The following is a 19218-nucleotide window of genomic DNA, read 5'->3' as shown; positions in this document are numbered from 1 at the left end:
TTATGAGTGACATTTCAACAAATATGAGACATACTTTCTCACGAGCAAAATAAAGCAATGAAGACGAGGGAAACATAGAAATATCAGAAATTACGCATTTGAGCAATGATAAACCCAAAGAAGATTTTAACTGCTGTAAAGCACCAGTAATGGAAGGGCACTAACACACCCTTGCGTGTCGAGGTCAGGAGGTCGAAGACAGGCATCGGTCTTCCTTTAATTTAACCCAGCCAGCACTGAGCTGAAGCAGCAATTACTGGGGTCCTGGTTTGTTGATAAAGTTACCAGAATGTTAAAATAAGCTATTTAATAGGCATATAGAAATAGAGACGCTGTACCAGTGTTGCTAGCGCTACTGAGGGCCTCCAACACAGATCTTCTCAGCTGACTTAATTGACCAGTTCAGAGTCCAACCAAACAGTTCCTTTCGTTTGGAAGTTGAGTTGTTATTTTTCACATACAGGCGAAGTTCAAGCTGTCCTTTGCGCCCCCACCTACCCAATAGCAGTCAAATGCCAGAAAGGAATACAGCCCAGACATCTGCTTAAGGCAGATGCCTATGTAAATCCTCACTGGGCAGCGTGCTGTCAACCATAACTGGGCGGAAAATAATTCACACGAAGATGACGTGTACGCTGGATATACCTCGAAAATTCGGAGTTCACATAGGATGTTATCGCCCGTAAACAGGGAGTCACAACTAACGCCAGGTTTTTCAGCTTATCGGTTAAAAACCATCAGGTTTACATCACGTTGTTGCAACAGCTTATGTAAACAATATGAATACAAGTGAATCGGTGACGTTGCCAGCCTGACTTGAAGATGGTAGACTTCTTTGCAGCTTGTACCATAGTGAGTAGACGCACTACTTGCTTAGTTGTCTACACTTAAAAATACATGCCATGCCGTTCCTCGAAAGGCCGCAGTAGTCACAAGTCTACACTGGGGCTGTGGTCGCTTTGCAAGTGGCAGTCACTCTGTTTTCTCCTCCCTTTTGTGTTTCGTATGGCTGGACAGGGGATGGTGTGTGGCCCTGCAGCCAGCTGTTTATAAAGTGATTGCAGCTAGCTGCGACAGGTGCATATGGATATACGCTGTGTGAGGGGCAAGGCAGCGCCAGAGTGAAGCAAAGTGGGGTTAAGTATCCCCATCCTGTGGTAAACGTCCACCTCAACTAAAAAAATGTGGCCTGTAGTCTAGACCGAATTACACAGACAGCTGCTCGCTGATGTAACGAAAGATAATTATTTAAATTACCTGTTAGCGGCAGGCAGCAATTATTTTGGTTGGCTGGTGCCCACCTCCTTATTCCAGGCTGGCCAGCTGACCTGAGTGAGTCGGCGCCTGTCCAGTGTGACAGTCTGTCCTGACCGCCCGGGGCCGCTGGACAACCGGGTGACAGTCAGTCAATGACTCCGTGACTGCACTTGACTTGGACCCCAGGCTCTGCAAAATAATTGAATTTTCCGTGGGCGCGGCCATATGCCTGAGCCACAGTGTGGGTGGCCTGGCTGGGCCGTTACAAGCAGCAGCAGCGCTGCGAGCAAAGCGTCATGATTGCGGCAGCACCGACCGCAAACCTGTACCTCCCCACGTACAAGCAGCAGAACATGACGAGCCCCACACAGCGCCACAGGCAGCCAGACTTATTAAGAGCTGACTGCCTGGCCCAGTTGTCTCATGGGGCACTACCTCATAAGGTCATGCAGCAAGCTCTCTGACTCAGAGCCGGGCAGCGCCCCAAGAATCGAGATACATTGTAGCTGAGCAGGGAACAGGCCAGCAGTCCATTGCTCAGGTGCAAGGCCTCAAACCTGCAGGAACAGGGTGCATAGGCTAGTGCCACACGCTTCCAGCTGCCACATACTCCACAGTTTTAGGCAGCCCTTCAGCAGAGACACATAATGCGGAATGCATCATATGCGTGACAATTCATTTCCAGTACAGCGGTGCGGAGTACCACACTGAAATGCATTAGTCTAACGCCTGATGTGTGGGACTTGGCAGGACAGTGAGGAGCGCAGAGTGCTTATAACGGAGACGCTCAAGAAGAAACAAGCGAGGCAGGAAGCATTTGCACTTATAAAATGTCATAACCTAATAACAAAACTGGCATATGAATAAAATATAAGTAAGCAATAACTAACAATATTAATGTACGGTGAATGTTATACTTATCCGGACTGCGAGCAGCAAGAAAAGAGGATTTGTAACTCTCAGACAATATAGTCATTGGGTTACTCAACGTCCCTTCGGCAGTTCTATTGCAATGTCAAAATTTGTAGTCCTGTTATCAGTTTTTTTCTGGGAAATGTAGTTTTTAATTGGCTTGGCTGCTGTTGCAAGAAAATAATGCACAATATGAGCCTCCGGTCTTGTAAAAGCTGCCAGTGCCGACATAGAACCTTTCTCCTCTGCCAACAGTGGTTGTCGGGCAGCCCAGCCCACCACCAGCAGAGCAGTGGGTGGTAAAGAGGCAGCCAAACCCCACTGCAGGGTATTTGAAGGGCTGTCCAGGGCCACCCCAGGAGAGCAGTAGCTGCTGACGGCGCTGCCTTGTGCCCCGTAAATCTTATTCTACTGTTACTATGTCTTCCGCGCCTGTAACTTTAGGCGCGGGGAACAGAGTACCATGTTCATGACCGAGCACAAAAGCCACTCTAAAGCGCAAATATATTGACCGACGGTCCCGCAGAGAACGAGGGGCTGTGATGCAGCGTACAGCCCGGATGACTCTCGTGTGAGAAAGACTGCTTGTCCAGTCCAATTCACTATCAAATTGCAAAGAAAAGTGTGCTGGGCCGGCCCACAGGAAGCGACGTATCCTGACGCAGGGTACAGCCCGGGTGGCTCTCGTCGGCGGAAATATAGTCACTGACAGCGTCTCTTTTCTCATGGGTCTTCCAGCTGCATCAGCTGCGGATGTCGTTTACTGAGAGGAACAGGCAAGAGTCGGGAGTTCGTCAACGGACTGAAGGCGGTCTGTGCCAGAGGTACGTTTGTCAAAGGCAGCGACCGGGCGTTCTCGACAGGTACCTAGAACACTGACAGGTAATGGGCTCTGCCCACTTGCCCTCCGCCTGACACCGCTACAGGCCTGGCCAGCAGTCACAGTGATGTGTTCTTTGTCCTGCCTGCTGCACTTATGACGACCAGAGAACTGCACTAGGCGATTGCCTGCTGCATCTCACACGCTGTCATGGGTCCAAGGCCTTATACGTGTCGGTGATATGACATACATATCCCCTGTGCGCTTCCGTAGAGTGTCAGCACCCTACTTCTAGATTGACAGCTGATTCTTACTCCTACTTCATTCTTACACGGGATGCGTGAGATGTGAGGTCTCTGCTTTAGGTATGTACAGGACGCTCAATGTCGTGAGAGAAGCTTGCTTTTAGGAGTTTTTCATCCAAGTTGACGGCTGTTTTAAGTTATATGGGCTTTGGTGAACTTTGGGGCAAGTAGTTATGAATGCAGGCTCTGTTATAATTGGGTACGATGCTGCCGAGTGAGATAAACTTTGGGTAACCCGGGGAAGCATAATCCAGAGGTGTGTGGTGATTCTCTGATGGAAAGAAGAGCAGTGTTGGATGAGGTTTGTTGACTTAGGTGGTGTATTTGAGACAGATCTGTGGTTGAATATACTGTAAGAGATGCACTTTGATAAGGACAACCTCTGCCTTCAAAAATAAGATGCCATGTTTTATTTATACTTGTATCCGTGCTGTCAAGAAACCCATGCAGTTAAGAATCACCCCTTGTGTGGCACTTCACATCATCTGTGAGCAGTAAATAGTTTCTTGCAAGAGCTTTACATCCCAGTAGTGAGATCTCAACTTCGTTCTAGTGTGTTCTTAGGGGCGTCATGGTAATGCCAATTATATCTTATTTCACTTAAATAAGAATTAGAATAGCGTGGATTTGTTTTAAAAACTCAGTTTGGGATTTTTCAGCGTGTGCTTCAAAAGCGGTACGCTTTTTTATTGAATGTTATTGTTTTCTACTGAGAATACTAGAGAACTGCAGCGAATACCTAGTACTCGACACACGTAGTAGCAGTTTGTTTCTTTAATCGCTGGTAACATTAAACCGATGTGTAAAACAACTGCTGGTTTAAAATATACAGATTCTGTTAACTCTCTTATTTCTGTGCTAGAAACAATACATGATTGTTTACTATCCAGACAACGTACTGACACGGTGAATAGCAGACAGGAGTGCTGCACTATTGCCGTTCTTAAATTGAAGCCTCAACCTATTAGGGAATTTGTTTACATTTTAATATGGGCTTTCACCCCTTGTAGTTGGCATTTTGTCGATTTCCAAAAGGTTCCTTCCAAGCTACATGTCCAAGTGTTCCTGTTGATGCATTGGGTGGGTTAATTGGGGATCGTAAAAATAGTATAATCGTAGAAAACAGGACGTAGTTTTTAATCTTGGCTTCCCACACTGTATGAAGAGATGTGATCCTTAGCCAATTCCCTTTGTGTGCCCATGTCTCTTATTTCCCAAATGTAAGAGGGTGCATAGAGGCAATTTAATTTTTGATGTTTGTGTATGTGCGCCTGCTACACAGCAAAATATTTGTATTACTGAGCCATTGCGGAGAAGTGTGGCTCAATGATTAGAGCGGCAGACCCTGATGCAGAGGTCTAGCCCGGGACCAGGGTTCAATTCCCCGCCTCGGCGGGTCTTGGGCTCAAAAATTCCACGGACCTGATAATTCTCGCCTTGGTGCCATTCCAATCATGGAGTCCCACTCTGCAACTCTGGGCAATAGCTTGCTTAATCTCCACAACGGCCCCCACAACGCTAAGGATGCCTGGCCTCCACCTTGGGGGTGCCCAGGAGTGGACGCCTCACAGGGAAAGCCAGGATGGGTTCCACAGCGGTATTCGTACAAGCGCCTTGAGACCCTTGTGGGTGAGTAGTGCGCTATAAAAGTATCAAATTTACAATTTTTTTTTAATTTTGCAAAGCTCCTCACGTCCCCTTCTGTGATGGTGTTCCTTACCGGTTCCCCCACTGCTCGCAAATATGTGAGTTGGGTTTTAACACACAAAAGCCTGCTGCGACCAAAGTGTTTTATTGAACTCTGCTAAGCTAGGGTGAATAGAGATTTGATAGTGATACATCAAATCCTTCACTTAATCTAGTTAGACTTATTATTGGCACTTCCTCAACTCTACACATTAATCCTATCCTGAGCAGTCGTGTAACCTAAATGGATGGGCCCTTCTGTAGAACACCATAAATTTCCCCCCCCCCCCATAATGTGATTGAATCAACGTATTTCTGAGTAAGAGTCTTGAAAGAAAGAGAAATTGGAAGTTGTGGTGCAGGTTCCAGAAATGGTAGTCACAAATATCAAGAGTTACTAAATCTTATTGCTGTCATTTATGGGTCCTGCGCCACATCCTACCCTTTTTTTAATCTTTCTCTCATTAAGACTTACTCAGCAGTGCATTGTTTTAATCGCCGTAAGGACATTGGTAAAACAATATGAGAAAGCTTGGAGTCCACCACTGTCCCTAGATTTCTGACTTAAAGCACCGGGTTAGGAGCCAAGCATAGAGAATGTGGCTAAAGTCCATTTTCCCACAAAAGTGAGTTACTTTGCCCATTTTGGTGGATTAATATTAAGACCACTTTCTCCACCTATGTCTTCTGAAGTCCAGAGCAAATCAGGAAAAAGCTGTTTTACTTGTTTCCATATGTTGTGTTGAAGCCAGAAATCGTCAGCATAATATATACTTTAAAATAGCAATTCTGCAGCAGATGAGCTAAGGAAGACCAGAGATATAATAAGGTAAAGGCGATAGAGGATCTGTGAAGGACCCCCCCCCCCCCAACCCCCCCAGAACGGCCATAAAAATGGTTCCAAACTGACGGCCTGAGTTCATAAAATGATTGTAACCAAATTAACACAATGACATTGTTGCCATGGGCTACCTACCTGTGAATGAGTTTTGAACGGTTGACTATGTCAAATATGGCGTTGAGTGCCCACTTGATTTTGTTGCTCTTATAGATTATTTCTGACTTCTTATAACGTGTTAAGTCACCAAATACCACTTACAACTGGGCCTGTTAGTGAAGTAGGAAGAGGGTTGTCAGCTGTAGTTTCCTGATTAACTTAGATTGTAAGGCCTTTCTTAATTGGAGCGTATCTATAATGTCCCACAAATAACTGAAAAGATCTCCTGTTTGAGAGAAGGTGTCCCAAAACGTGATTTAATTACTGCACTGAAATTAGAAATGATGTTCATGTATGCAGATAGGTATTCAGAGGCACATGTGTACACTGTGTTTGTGATGAATGTAATAACGTTTATTTTTTTGTTTTGTTAAATTGAACATTTCATGTTGGGGGTTTTGAATAGTTTAATGTAACCTGCTACTCCATTCTTTAAGCTGCAATTCAATTAGGAAGAGTCTATTTTCAGCCACTGTTAAATTAATCAGCTCTCTCATTGAAACCTCAGCTGAAAAGATGAATATTTCATGATGCTATTTCACTAGTAGTGCAGTTTCTTACGCTTTACACTGCTTGTTTGTATTACTTTTAATTAAACTCTGTAAACCTTTTTCTTCCTCATATGATTGTAAGTAAATTTAACATACACATCTCTGTATTTTGTTGATACAGATCTCGTAATTAAAAGTTGGTTTCAATAGAAGAATTGATTAGAACGTGTTTAATGCATTTGGTTTTCATTTACTTTAAGTGGATATTGTGCATCATAGGCTGATGTATGGTCAGTTATTTACTTGCGTAGTTTCCTATTCTTTATTTGTTTACACTGGTTTCAATGTCACATTCGTTTATTATCCTAATGTGACTCTAGCCTTGAAGAAAAGAGTAATTTTGCTCTTTTTTTTTTTTTGCTCTTTATATGGTTTTTCTACCAGACAATTGCATAGTAAAATACGTGACCGTTAGTCTAGCAAGAAGCTTGAAATATCTGAACATGAAACAATAGTAATATAAACAACCCTGTCGGTCCCCAATTCCTCCCTCCGTACAAACTATAATCCAACTCGGAACCACTAACTCAGGAGGGAAGTAGGATGTTATTGTTTTGTTTAGGCTAATGGGGTTTGCATGTCATGTTGCTTCTAAAGTTTGTAAATTGTGCTTATTTGGTGCAAGGTAAGGGCTCTTAAGATGGTAAGGTTCCCCGTTTGTAACTCAATGCTCCTGACTTCCTGATCAGGAAAGAAGCAGGACACCCAGAGCAGATGCGGAAGCTAAGGTCCCTTGAATAGCTGGAGTGCTTGTAAACATGGAGGCTTGAAGCATAAAGGTTCTAATCTGGAGAGATAGTGGAGTAGTGGCCTCTGTCTAACTTCGAATTTCCACTGTGAGATACATTGTAAATCGATTAATATATCGCCAAGGCTTGTCATAGCTTTTTGAACCAAAGTGCGATTGATGGGGAGTGTGGGGGGATTCCTTTTTCTTTCAAAATACGGTCATAAATTGTGTGGCCACACTTAGCATGTGTAGTATCAGTTTAGTTGTGCGAGATCATGCCCCCCCCCCCCCATAGTTTCAAGGCATATACCCAGAAGAGTTGGATCCGCCAGTGCTGGAAGTCCCAGTGTACCCTGGCAATGTCCCAGCATCTCATCCCAGAATGTCTGGATAACTATACATGACCACCATACTAATTCAGCACTAATCCTTTATGGGTTTCCAGAGTAGCGTGCCTTAACACCCCATCAGGGGTAACAAGCCCTATATAAATACAAACCTTTTTTTTCCCTTTTCTATTCTTCTGCTATCCTTCTGTTATCCTTCCGAATCCAAATAACTGACTAACCTATCCACCACTTAAAATTTACTTGCATGTTTCACTATACTAATTCAACACTAATCCTCTATGGGTCCCGGAGTAGCTTGCTACTCACTGAAAAAGCGATTCAACGCCTCGTCAGGGGTAGTAAGCGCTATATAAATGCAATTACAATACAATATGTGGAGGATCGTACCCTTCTCTTCCACACATCTCCAACACTGATCTGAAGCAGTATGTAAGATGTGCTCAATGTGTTCAGTCGTCCTATAACATCTGTTTCGCAATCTATACTCAATCCCACTTACTCTAGTAGTGCATTCTGGGGTGTCTTGGTGTGCTGTAGGTGTTGGAGATCAGCCCTTTGGAACTCTCATATTAACGGATTAACTTATTACAGTGGTTCAAGGATCTTGTAGGTCCTGTAGACATTGGAGATCAAGAAGGAGGGAGAGTGCCCAGTAATGAAGTTGGGTGCATTGGATTCTGTTGGTTTTGAGCTTGCCTATCTCAGATTTTCACTTCGAAAATGATTTTGTGTCAGACATGTCCACCCTTCATTTCATTGCCAATATAAATGAGGGATTGGAGTGATGGTTGATGGGAATGTGGTTATCCCACCCTTCACTGCTACTTGAGCCCATATTTCCAGGACTGTTCCCACCAGAGTGGCTATGTAGGTGTTACATGGGTGCTGTGACTTTCCTAACCAAGCTAGATCCCATATTTTGAGCAGCCTACCATTGTTCTCTCCTTAAAAAGCAGTTTTTTCTCGCCGTCCACTAAGATAAAAACAGAGAAGAGAAGCGCCACTCTCTATGAATCCAGGAAATCCGGGCACGCCAGTCCTCCCTTTTTTTTCTTTGAGTGCCGTTAGGACCCTCTCAAAGACTTTGGGGCTGCCAACTCTCCATACAAATGCCAAGAGATGACGCCACATCAAGTGACCCCTAGTTAGGTCGATGCTTTCTAGGAGCTGTTTGAAGAGGGAGAGAACCATAGCGAGTACATTCATTTTAAGAACATTAACACCCAAACCATAATACATAGAGGAGGGCACCATCTCCTCGAGACCTCAAAGTTGTTTACGTAGGTCGGACCAGTTAGCCTTTCTCCAGCTTTGTAGTGTCTTGGTTGAACTGAGACTGAGGTATCTAAATGAGTGGGTTTCCCATCTGACTAGTGAATGTAGTTGTAGGTACAAAATGGACTCCGTGGAATGGTGAGATTAAGGGTGTTGATTCTTATTTTTTTCTTCTATTCTCTATGATGCACGCTAAGTATCCAACGAGTCCAGCTCCTCTAGTATTGCTGGTACTATGCTGTCTGGTTACGTCAGGTTAAACAGGACATCATCTTCAAAAAGACAGACCTTGCAGTTTTCCCCACTTAACGAGGTTCCCCCTGATGTCACAACCGGCCCTAATTATCTTCGCCAGGAGTTCCACTACTAGGTCAAACTAGACGAGGGAAAGCAAGCATCCCTGCCTCCAACCCTTTTCCAGGGGGAATGCCAGGGCCTCACTTCATTCACTCCGACTGCCACTGTGGGAGACTTTTGTCCTGCCACTGGATTGCCTCATTCCTCATCGAAAGAACACAAAGTCCGACTCGCCTCCCTTCTCCTCGAAACCCAGGGAAATAATCTGTGGTGTCCCTCAGGGTTCATCCCTCAGCCCCACCCTCGTCAATACCTACATGATTCCCTTGGCCAACATCGTGAGATCTACGGACTCAACATCATATCATCTGCAGACGATATTCAGCTCAACCTCTCCCTCTCCAAAAACCTCCCTGCCACCAAAATCGGCTACCACAGATCCACGACAAGCGTCTTCAACTAGATGAGACAACTACTTGAAGCTCAATGCAGACACAACAGAACTACTGATCTTCTGCAACATCACCACTCCCTGAAACGCTTCCTGGTGGTCTGCGGAAACGGCACCCTCCCTGCCCGACCATTGCAGAAACCTTGGCATCATCCTTGACAGCAACCTGACCATGAAATCCCAGATCAGTGCAGTCTCCTCTGCCTGATTCTTCACTCGGTGCATTCTACGAAAAATCTTCAAGTTGCTCACCCTGAACACTAGACACACCATCACACAAGCCCTCTTCACTAGCAGGCAGAACTACGGCAATGCTATCTAGTCTTGGATCACTGCACACCTCCTCCAGATACCACAGACCATTCAGAACCCTGCAGTTGGGCTCATCCTCAATCTTCCCCAATGGACCCACATCACCCCTCACCTCCAGGTACTCCACTGGCTCCCAGTACAGAAGAGATGCCAGTTTAAGCTGCTGACCCACGCATACAAGGCCCTATGCAACCTAGGACCTGCCTACAAGAACAACCACCTGAACTTGACCGACCAGCCAGACAACTAAGCTGCTCCTCCCTTTCACCCACACTTCCCGCATCAACAGAAGCACAAGCGGAGGGTGCTTCTTCACCTACATCGTAGCGAAAATATGGAATGGCCTCCCTCTGCAACTCCTTATCTCCCCTTGGGTGATCAGCAGCGTTCTACAAATCAACGGATTGATTGATTGATTCAGGCCTTCATTCTTATGAGTATGTGCAGATACTCCAAGACAGCTTCCAGAAATCTCCAGCTGACCTGGTGAAACACCTTCTCTGTCTCAAGGGAAAGTAAAATAGCCAGAATTTTCTTTCTGTTGACCTCTTCCTAATGTGCAATACACATATTATTATAGCATCCTTGTCTCTGCTTGATGAAGGCTGTCTGACTAGTTTCTATCCACTACCTTGTTCACTAAGACCTTTGTAAAGATTTTTGCATCTGTTGTTAAAAGAGCTATAGGCCTGTGGGCTGTGCTGTCGCTCTCATCGTGCCCTTACTGGAGCATAAGGATTATGTACACTTCTAACATGGTTCATGTCAGGCCAGTATCGCTAGCAAAGTTATTACAGGGGGGAAATCATTACCTTACTCATTCGAGGGGAAACACGTTTTATAAAAGAATATTGGAAAGCCACCAGGCCCAGTTTTTTGTTCTTCTGCCTAGATTCCAGAGCCTCCTTGATTTCAGAGACCTCTGTGGTTCTGTCTAAAGTTTTGCTCATTTCTGTTGGCAATATTGCCAAATTACACCCCTCTAGAAAGTTCTATATGTCCGCAATTCTGTCTGATCTTCCATGTAAAGGAAGACCTTCCCAAATGCCTCTCAGGCTTTTGCCTCCTTGTTGTACAAGTTTTATTCATCCTCTTAATTCAAGCAATGTTTATTTTGGCTAGGAATATATACTTACAATGGTCAAAAGGGTATCATTTTCTTGTCTCCCTTCTCATGGAATAGCCTCCCATCTTCAGCAGAGCTGTCTGTGCTCTGTTGGTCTTATGGGCCCTACTTTGGCCTCAGCAGGTGCCTTTGACTCTTTTTAGTTGGGCTTTGTTTGTTTATATGTTTTAGTTCCTTCAAACCCAAAGTGAGATTGTTTTCTATCCTTTTCCTCTCACTTGCTTGTCTTGATTCTATACTTGTGGCCACTGAGGTGCCAGTAGTTTGAAAAAATCAGGGATTGCTTTTCCTGAGTATCTTTATATATTGAGCTTTGTAGGGTCACACGCTTCTGTCTCCAGTTTGTCCCTCCCTACAGCCTACTCCCTGCCTCTCGGAACATATCAAGTTTAGCTTTCTCAGAGATGGAGGTAGCTAAGATGTTGGAATTTCTAGGGATTGGATCGGGGAGTCTGATACCAACAGGTGGTCTACTGGTGAATGTGTAATGTGCACGCGAGAGGTAGGGTCCAAGACCAGGTTGAAGTGTTCTCCTATTGTCAGGTCACATTAGCATCCCCCAGTTGTGCACATAGTTTTCTGTCTAAATCAGTTATGGCACACATTGGGGGCATAAAATTTAGGAGCATGTAGGGTTTGTTATGTAGTGTGCAGTAGAGTCTACGATAGAGACCCTCTTAATATTGATATCTCCCACCCCCACCCGAGGTTTTTATTATTATTATTATTATTATTATTAGCCTCCCCAGTCGTCTGTGTATACAGAGGCCCAACATTAATTGGGGTATTGTTGTTTCATTCAAAATTGATCTTGGCTAAGCAAATGTGTTTCCTGCAGGAAGACTATATCTGGGCTGCGTATTTGTAATCACTCCACACCTGGTGACCTTTGTTAAGGGAATTCAGGACCTTCTGGTTGATCAACAATACTTAGAATGAACATTGGAAAGTAATGCACCTACCTTTTCTGCCGCTTGGCTTTGTATACAGCTGAATTAATCTTCTAGGCCTTATTACTTTTGATGTCCCTGTTATCTCTAACCTCTTTTCCTCCTGTGTCTGACCAACTGGGCCTATATAATCATCCCTCAAAATGTATGTCTTTTTTAGGATTGGACCAAGCATTCGGGGTTTGGGAAGGTTGGAGTGAGGAAAGCAAGTTTAACGGAGTGAACCTTGATGAGTTTTAGTATAGTACTTGGGATTAGTGAGAATACTACTGTGTTTTGTGACAATAATAGTTCTCTCTCAAAGAGTGGTCTGGAATCAGCTCAGCTTTAAGCTGTGCTCCCTCAGCCCTAATGTCCCGCCAGATGTCTGCCCCACCTACCCTAAACCATGTGCCACCTGGATTGGGCAAGGCTCGTTAGGTCTTCGTCTTCACTTCCAGCTCTTCTTTCAATTAATTGTGCATGATACTTGAGCTGTCTTTTGTTCCAGATTCTATTTTTCCAGCTGTTCAGGACTATTACTTCCATTGCTGAGGTCGGGTAGGAAGACTGTGCTCTATGACTCCGCTTGACAGTCTGCCACTTCTTTTGACAATTTCCCACTCTGTGGGGAAGGTATGGATGGGGAAGGGGAGGTCGCAGAGGGATAGCCCTCGTCATCAAATCTCTTGATGTCCAAGAGGACCCCTGTCTTGCGCAGCAAACACCACAATTTGCTGCCCCTTTTTTTTTTTTTGTTGTAAACAATTTTTATTAGGAAAAGAAAAATAAGGTACAAGGCAATGATAAAACAATAGTTGAGTCTGCAATAAAATGATACATATTGCAATACAGAAATCAATCGATAAGCACCATGCACTTCCCAAAGATAAGCCAGAGTGACACTGTCAAGCCAGTGCAACAGACATTCGGTATTAAGGGATAAAGGCCTACAAACAACGCACATATCCAGTGGCATCTCACTGTCGAATCGGTAGTTACATGTTTTAGGGCAAGATCGCAGCACCACTTCCAGGTTCATCCAACAATAAACATCTTTCACATTGCAGTTCAATTGAAGGAGACAAACCTATATCGCCTCTGTATTTATTCCACTTCCCCCCACTTATGGTACCATTTCTTGTGGCACCCTCTGTTTGAACACATCCTTTTCGGCGGGGCCCCGTGAGGTGAAGCTTACGGGGGTTAGTGTAGAGTGCTCTATTGTATCCTCCCAGCCCCAAAAGCCAGCGGTCTGTGCGAAAGTTCGGATCATCGTACTCCCCATGAACCCACCTATTAACCGCAATCAGTTGAGACGCTTGGTAATAGAGCCGCATTTCGGGCAAGGAAATACCACCATCGCATTGTAAGTTTGTTCATGGCTATACGTGGCACCTGCCCCTCCCATAGCGGTCCTCGCAATACGCTGTCAATACTGGTAAAATATGCATCGGAGATCACATTGGGGGTATTCTGCAGTTCATATAGAAAGCGCAGTAGCGCTAGCATCTTGAAAAGTGCTGCCCTCCCCAGAAACGTCAGTGGGAGAGTTTGCCAATGTTTAGCGTCTGATCTCAGATGGGTCAAGGGCCCTAGCTGATTGGATTAATAAAATAAGGTCAGATCTGGGGTAATGAAGATGCCGAGGTACTTGAAGCCCCGTAATGCCACAGGTATTTCGTAGCCCCTAGGGCTCTTGTGGCGGTTCCCCCCACAACACGTATAATTGGGACTTAGTCCAATTAATCGTATACCCCGAGTGGGCACTAAATATATGAAATTTGTGGAGAACCCGACTTCGGGACTGCGAGGTTGAGGCCAAATAGAGGAGGATATCATCCGCATAGAGCGAAATGCGATCCTCTGTCCATTTTAAGCCCCCGTATCTTCGGGTCGCCCCTGATCCAAACAGCCAGTGGCTCCAATACAAGGGCAAAGAGTAGGGGCGACAGGGGCCACCCCTGTCTTGTGCCCCTCTGCAATGGGAAATTTCTAGGGACGTGATTGACTTCCCTGCGCCGTCGGTTGGGAATAAAGTAGCTGGATCCACTTGATAAAGTTAGGTCCGAAGCCCATCCGAGCCAGTACTGCGAAGAGGAAATCCCACTCTATGGTATCAAACGCCATAGTGGCGTCCACTGACCGCAGGATAGCATCTTCGCTGATCGTACCTTTTCTGCCAAGTACTCCATTCAGTCTCCGCAGGTTCATGGCCATGTTCCTTCCTGGCATAAAACCCGGATTGTTCCGGATGTACCAGCTCGGTAATATAGGGGATGAGTCTGTTGGCCAATAATTTTGCTAGTATTTTCGCCTCAACGGAGTGACGGGAAATAGTGCGATAGGATTTACAATCCTCCGCAGGTTTGCCTAACTTGTGTATAACCACAATTGAGGCTGTCCTAACATCGGCTGGAAGGATGCCCAGTTCAAAGCTTTCGGTATACATGCTCAATAAATGGGGAGAGAGCTTGGACGCCATTGGTTTAAAGAGTTCAATTGGGAGCCCGTTGGGTCCCATAGCTTTACCTGAATGTACGTCTTAAATTGCTTTTTGAATTTCAGTCTCGGTGAAGTCACACTCTAGGGAGTCACTGTCAGGTGTGGACAGACGAGCCACTTTAATAGTGGACAAGAGATCCGCAGCCATGGGGGCCTGGGATGTCTCTGCATGAGTATATACCGATGAGAAGTAAGTGGCAAACGTTTCAGCGATCTGTTGAGGATCAGTGAGGAGTACACCATCCGCACCAGTTATACAGTGAACCCATCGGGATGCCCGCTCTTTTTTTTTCTAGCCTCGCCATGCTCGTAAATCTTGTGACGGGTGGCAAGATATCGCATCGTGGCAGCTTCCGTCAGTAGCTGCCGAAAGTCCAGGCACACCATATTTCATGCATGCTGTGCGTCCGGGCCAGGAGCAGACGCAAGGGCTTTTTCCTTAACCAGGATGTCCTCCTCCAATTCCACTACACGTTTGGCGAGCTCCCTCTTATGCCCCACCATTATCTGGGGATAGGATCAGGATTGTGTCATCGGGACAGCGGAAGCGGGGGAGCACGCCATGCGGCAATGAGACTGATCGGGTTCCCGTAGCCCCCATGAGTGGACATGTGTGCTGAACTCGAAGTATCCCTAGTGCTCCCCATTGTGATACCACTGTATTCTGGTGCTGAGCATAGCATGTCACAAAAAGAGGGAGTAGGTGCATAGTACGATCAGACCCATTGATGAAAAGGAAAACAAATAATAGCATTTCACAAGTACAATAAACAAAACCCCAAAGACGACAACCCCCACCCTCCCCACCCCCCAGAACTCAACACCCTCCCTGCACAACGGGTACAAAACCACCCGCCACCCCCAACTTGCAGAGTGCCTGTCGCCCTCCCTCAACAGTGTCTGGGGCAACGGTTCATAAAGATAGGAACCACCCGGCCTATAATCCCATAACACGGCGTTTAAGCACCGGAAAGAAAATGTTGCAATAAACAAAAGATAGCGTTACTGTGCACCCTGTAAACTAAGAACATAACGGAATTGGGTCAACATGAACTCTGATCTATTGGAACCCATGTAAAATGTGAGGCACATTACAATTGAAAGCCGCTGCCAGATACATGCTAAGGAAGTCATATGAGTCAGAGGGCAGTCACTTATACTTGCCAAACTTCAACCGTCATCCCTTTTGGGCTCTGTGTCACCAAGTCACTGTCGGATGGGGACCCCTGCCGCTGGTTGCTAGCAGTACCAGCGTCTCCCACAGGTTTGTGGGGACACTTACCAACAGTTTACCAACCATCGAGCCAGTCCCAAGCGTCCTCGGGCCTGGTGAAGAACCACAGTTTACCCTCTACCCCGACTCGCAGCTTCGCCGGAAACAACATGGTGTATTTAATTTCTTGGTCCCTTAGCGCACGCTTCACGTCCAGGAAGCTATGCCGCTGTTTCTGGACCCTCCGGGTGAAATCCGGGAAAAATGTGACTTTGCTATTGTCGATCGTCAACGGAGGGGCTGGCCTTGTCGTCTGGAGAATGGCATCTCTATCTCGAAAATTAAAATTTCTTGCGAGGAGAGGTCGGGGAGGTGCTCCAGGCTTTGGCCTGCCCCCAGGTACACAATGTGCTCGTTCAATCGAAAAGCATTTGGAAAGGCCCCTTGGTTGAAGCTTCTGGAGGATCAATTCCTCGACAAAGAGGTCGGCGGCCTGACCCTCTGCCCGTTCCGGCACCCCTAAAATTTGTATGTTATTGCATCTCATGCGGCCTTCGTAGTCGTCCAGCTGTAGTGTGAGTGCCTTCTGATTGGTTTGAAGTTCGGTTACGTGACGCTTATTCACCAGTTCCTTGGTTGTATTTTCGACGGATCTAATTCGATCAGACATCTTCCTCATGTCAGCACGGATCAAAGAAACGTCATTGGCGACCTTATCAATGCGTGTTTCAAGTGAGGTACACACAGTGGTTATAGCAGTTAAAATGTCCTGCAACGTGGGACCTGTTTGCTCCCCGTGCGGTTTCGGGTTAGCGTGTTCCCCATCCTGGCCCTTCTGCCACACAAATTTCTCCTGTTTCGATTGCACCGCGCTGCGGCCGCTTGCCATGATGTCGCAGGTGGGTGTGAGGTGCCCGGAAGAGAGCCCTGCCAGTTACTCACCGCTGCCTGCAGTGGGCCGCGCCCACATCGGCCTGTCAGCTTATACCAGCAGCCACCAGACCTCATTATATCTGGATGTCCGACTAGCACCCCACAAGTAATGTGGTGACTTTGTGCAGTCTTCAGGGGATTGGAGGCGTGGAGTTGTGGTCCGCAAGAGTCAGTCAAACTCCTGACTCCCTCACCGGAGCCCAGGAGCAGCCCGGGCCCTCAAAACTACCTCTAGCACCGGGGCAGACAAGGGAGCACAAGCTCAAATCGGGGACCAACTCTGCAGTCCAGGCGCAGCCATTTATTCATGGGCGGGGGCCTCATGTCGCTCACTCAAAGTCAGCCTTGTGGTTTCTTGGCCAAGACACACCTGGGGCCACTCCGCCAGACACGAGTGCCACGGTATTGCTGCCCCTTTTTAATGTGAATTGCAGGTATAAGAGTTACCTTACTATGCTGTTCGCTTAGTAAGTCCAAGTCCCCCGACTTGCTCTACTTTTGACATTTTCTTCCTCCAGTGCCGTAATCTTAGCCTGTAACTTGCACTTGTTGATCATTCATTGTGTGCTCCAGAACCTCAACTCTCTCTCTCCGGGTTTAGTGAACCTCCTATCTTCTGGTCCCGCCTTAATTGATCCCATATCCTGGTGGATTTCCTTAAAGAAGTTGTCCATATATGCATGGGTAACTCCAGATGAGCTTCCCGTTGCCGTGTTTTTGGCTGGGTGGTGGTAAGGGATGGGGGAGGGAATAAAAGGAAAGAGGTTATACCTGCGACAACAAATCCATGACTGAGCCATCTTTTGTCTTCCTCGGACCATTCCTTTGTTGAACAGCAGGCCTCACAACAGTGCTCAGATAGAGTCCACCAAGCTAGGGCACATGCATGTGTCATCCTTCCTCTGTCAGTAAATATATGGGAATTTCTTATGTGTGGCCTTGCTTGCGGTGTCCCTCTGTTACTCCTGGGCATACTAAGATACATACTCAACCTGCATTCACCTTCTCTCTGGTGTTGGGCTGGTAAAGGAAAAGTGGTGGGTTTAGGGTACTCCACTTTAACTACTCGGAGGCTCCCCTAGGCAGCACTCTATTCAGTCATTGCAGATATTTAGCCTCGCTGCCTACAGCTCTCCCATTAGAGGTGGAACCCTGCATGACCGCCCTGCCCCTCCGACCGCAAGAATGAGCCCAAAGTTCTTCTGCTACTCCAAGCCCAGGCATTTTAGTAGGGTTTCATCCACTCTCCTCTATTTATTCGTTGATATGTATTTGTGAGGCTTGTCTGTGATGTGGACAACTCCATGCTCCGCCAGTGCCCCCGATGGCTGTAAGCCTGTCACCCGGTCAGGCAGCAGAACTGACCCACAGACCAGCGGGCCAAGTAGCCATATCCATTGTGCTGGCACTCTTCTGCGGATCCAGTCTCTACTCCACTGGATAACCACTTCAGAAGAAGAGCAACCCTTCTTGCTTGTCTTGTCTGTCTGGTCTGCTGTCATGTCCTTCTGGTCTTCCTTCTTCTTTGGTGGTCTGGTTGTTTTGCCTTGCAACCCAACACTCAGGACTGGCCTAACCTTATGTCCCTGGCCCATCTACAGGTAGCATCACTCCACCAGTTCTCGCCAGACTAGGAGTCTGCTAACAAGTTCTCACACTGGCTCCGAAGTTAAGGTTTTATAAGGTCACTCTTCCACTCGCAACAGGGCCCAGCCATTTTCCCCCCACCACCCTCCCTTGTTGGCTGCTTTTAAGGTGGTGCCACCTTCCCCCTGGTGCCCTCAATGCTCCGTCTAGCCTTTCTTTGAGCCATTAGCATTTTATGGTGGCAAATACCGACCAAGTTTTTGTTGACTGGACAGGAGCAGAACCTTGCCTAATGGTGTTTTATTCCATGCTCTGTCAAGCCACACCTCTCCTAATTTTACTTCTTTCAAATGTCGTGCTTGGACCATTTGAGACTGAGAGAATGAAAGAAACAACATTTTTGAGAGGTGACTTTGAAAGTTGTCTAAGATTTTGTGGATTTCTTTGTGGAAACCTGGTAAAACGCATCTAAATAGGACCTTTGCGATTTAGTCCTCGAGTCTTCAAATACCTTTTTGTTGGCCTGTAGAATGATGTTGCGTCCCTAGTTGAATGGATATGGAAACTGTCAATGTCTAACCAGAAAACATGCCACTGTCTGTGAGAAGTGTTATATTTAGTCCATCTTTAGCATTGAAAACAAGTGTTAACACTATAGCAAAAGTACAATTACTAGCCTATGTTTTGACACTGAACATGAACACAGATGTTTTCGTGATTGTTGAGGTCAGTGATGCATAAGCATTTGTGAAGCCTACGTTAAGTATATGTTTAGAAGAAACCTCACTTTAGAGCAAACATTTGTCAGCACAATTTCCAGTCAACAACATTTTTAAATGTTGTTTTTGGCCTTTTAATGGTACGTGTCTAAAGATCTTGCAGCGTTTATTGTTTTGGCTTGTTTATCATTGTATTAAATCAGAGGCCACTGCAGCACCTCTATTTTATCATAAACATTAGACCATACCTATTTTTAATCTAT

The 19218-nt window shown here is 46.0% G+C and overlaps 1 protein-coding gene across 10 annotated transcripts in view; it reads left to right on the top strand.

Moving 5' to 3' along the window:
• Positions 1–2833: 2833 nt before the first annotated feature.
• The window catches only part of SYNRG (synergin gamma), a 501862-nt gene continuing 485477 nt past the window's right edge, over positions 2834–19218 (top strand). For 4 of the 10 annotated variants that reach the window (XM_085649490.1, XM_085649489.1, XM_085649487.1 and 1 more), the window contains exon 1: positions 2834–2993. In XM_085649490.1, coding sequence (XP_085505616.1) covers positions 2923–2993 — 71 coding nt within the window. In that variant the 5' untranslated portion in view covers positions 2834–2922. The remainder of the gene's footprint in view (positions 2994–19218) is intronic. The other 6 variants (XM_085649495.1, XM_085649494.1, XM_085649491.1 and 3 more) reach the window with 3 other exon arrangements.

This window comes from Triturus cristatus, chromosome 3_2 (assembly GCF_964204655.1).
Source record: "Triturus cristatus chromosome 3_2, aTriCri1.1, whole genome shotgun sequence".
Taxonomy (NCBI): Eukaryota; Metazoa; Chordata; class Amphibia; order Caudata; family Salamandridae; genus Triturus; species Triturus cristatus.
The sequence above is the reverse complement of the archived record's forward strand: the minus strand, read 5'-3'. Positions and strand labels throughout refer to the sequence as shown.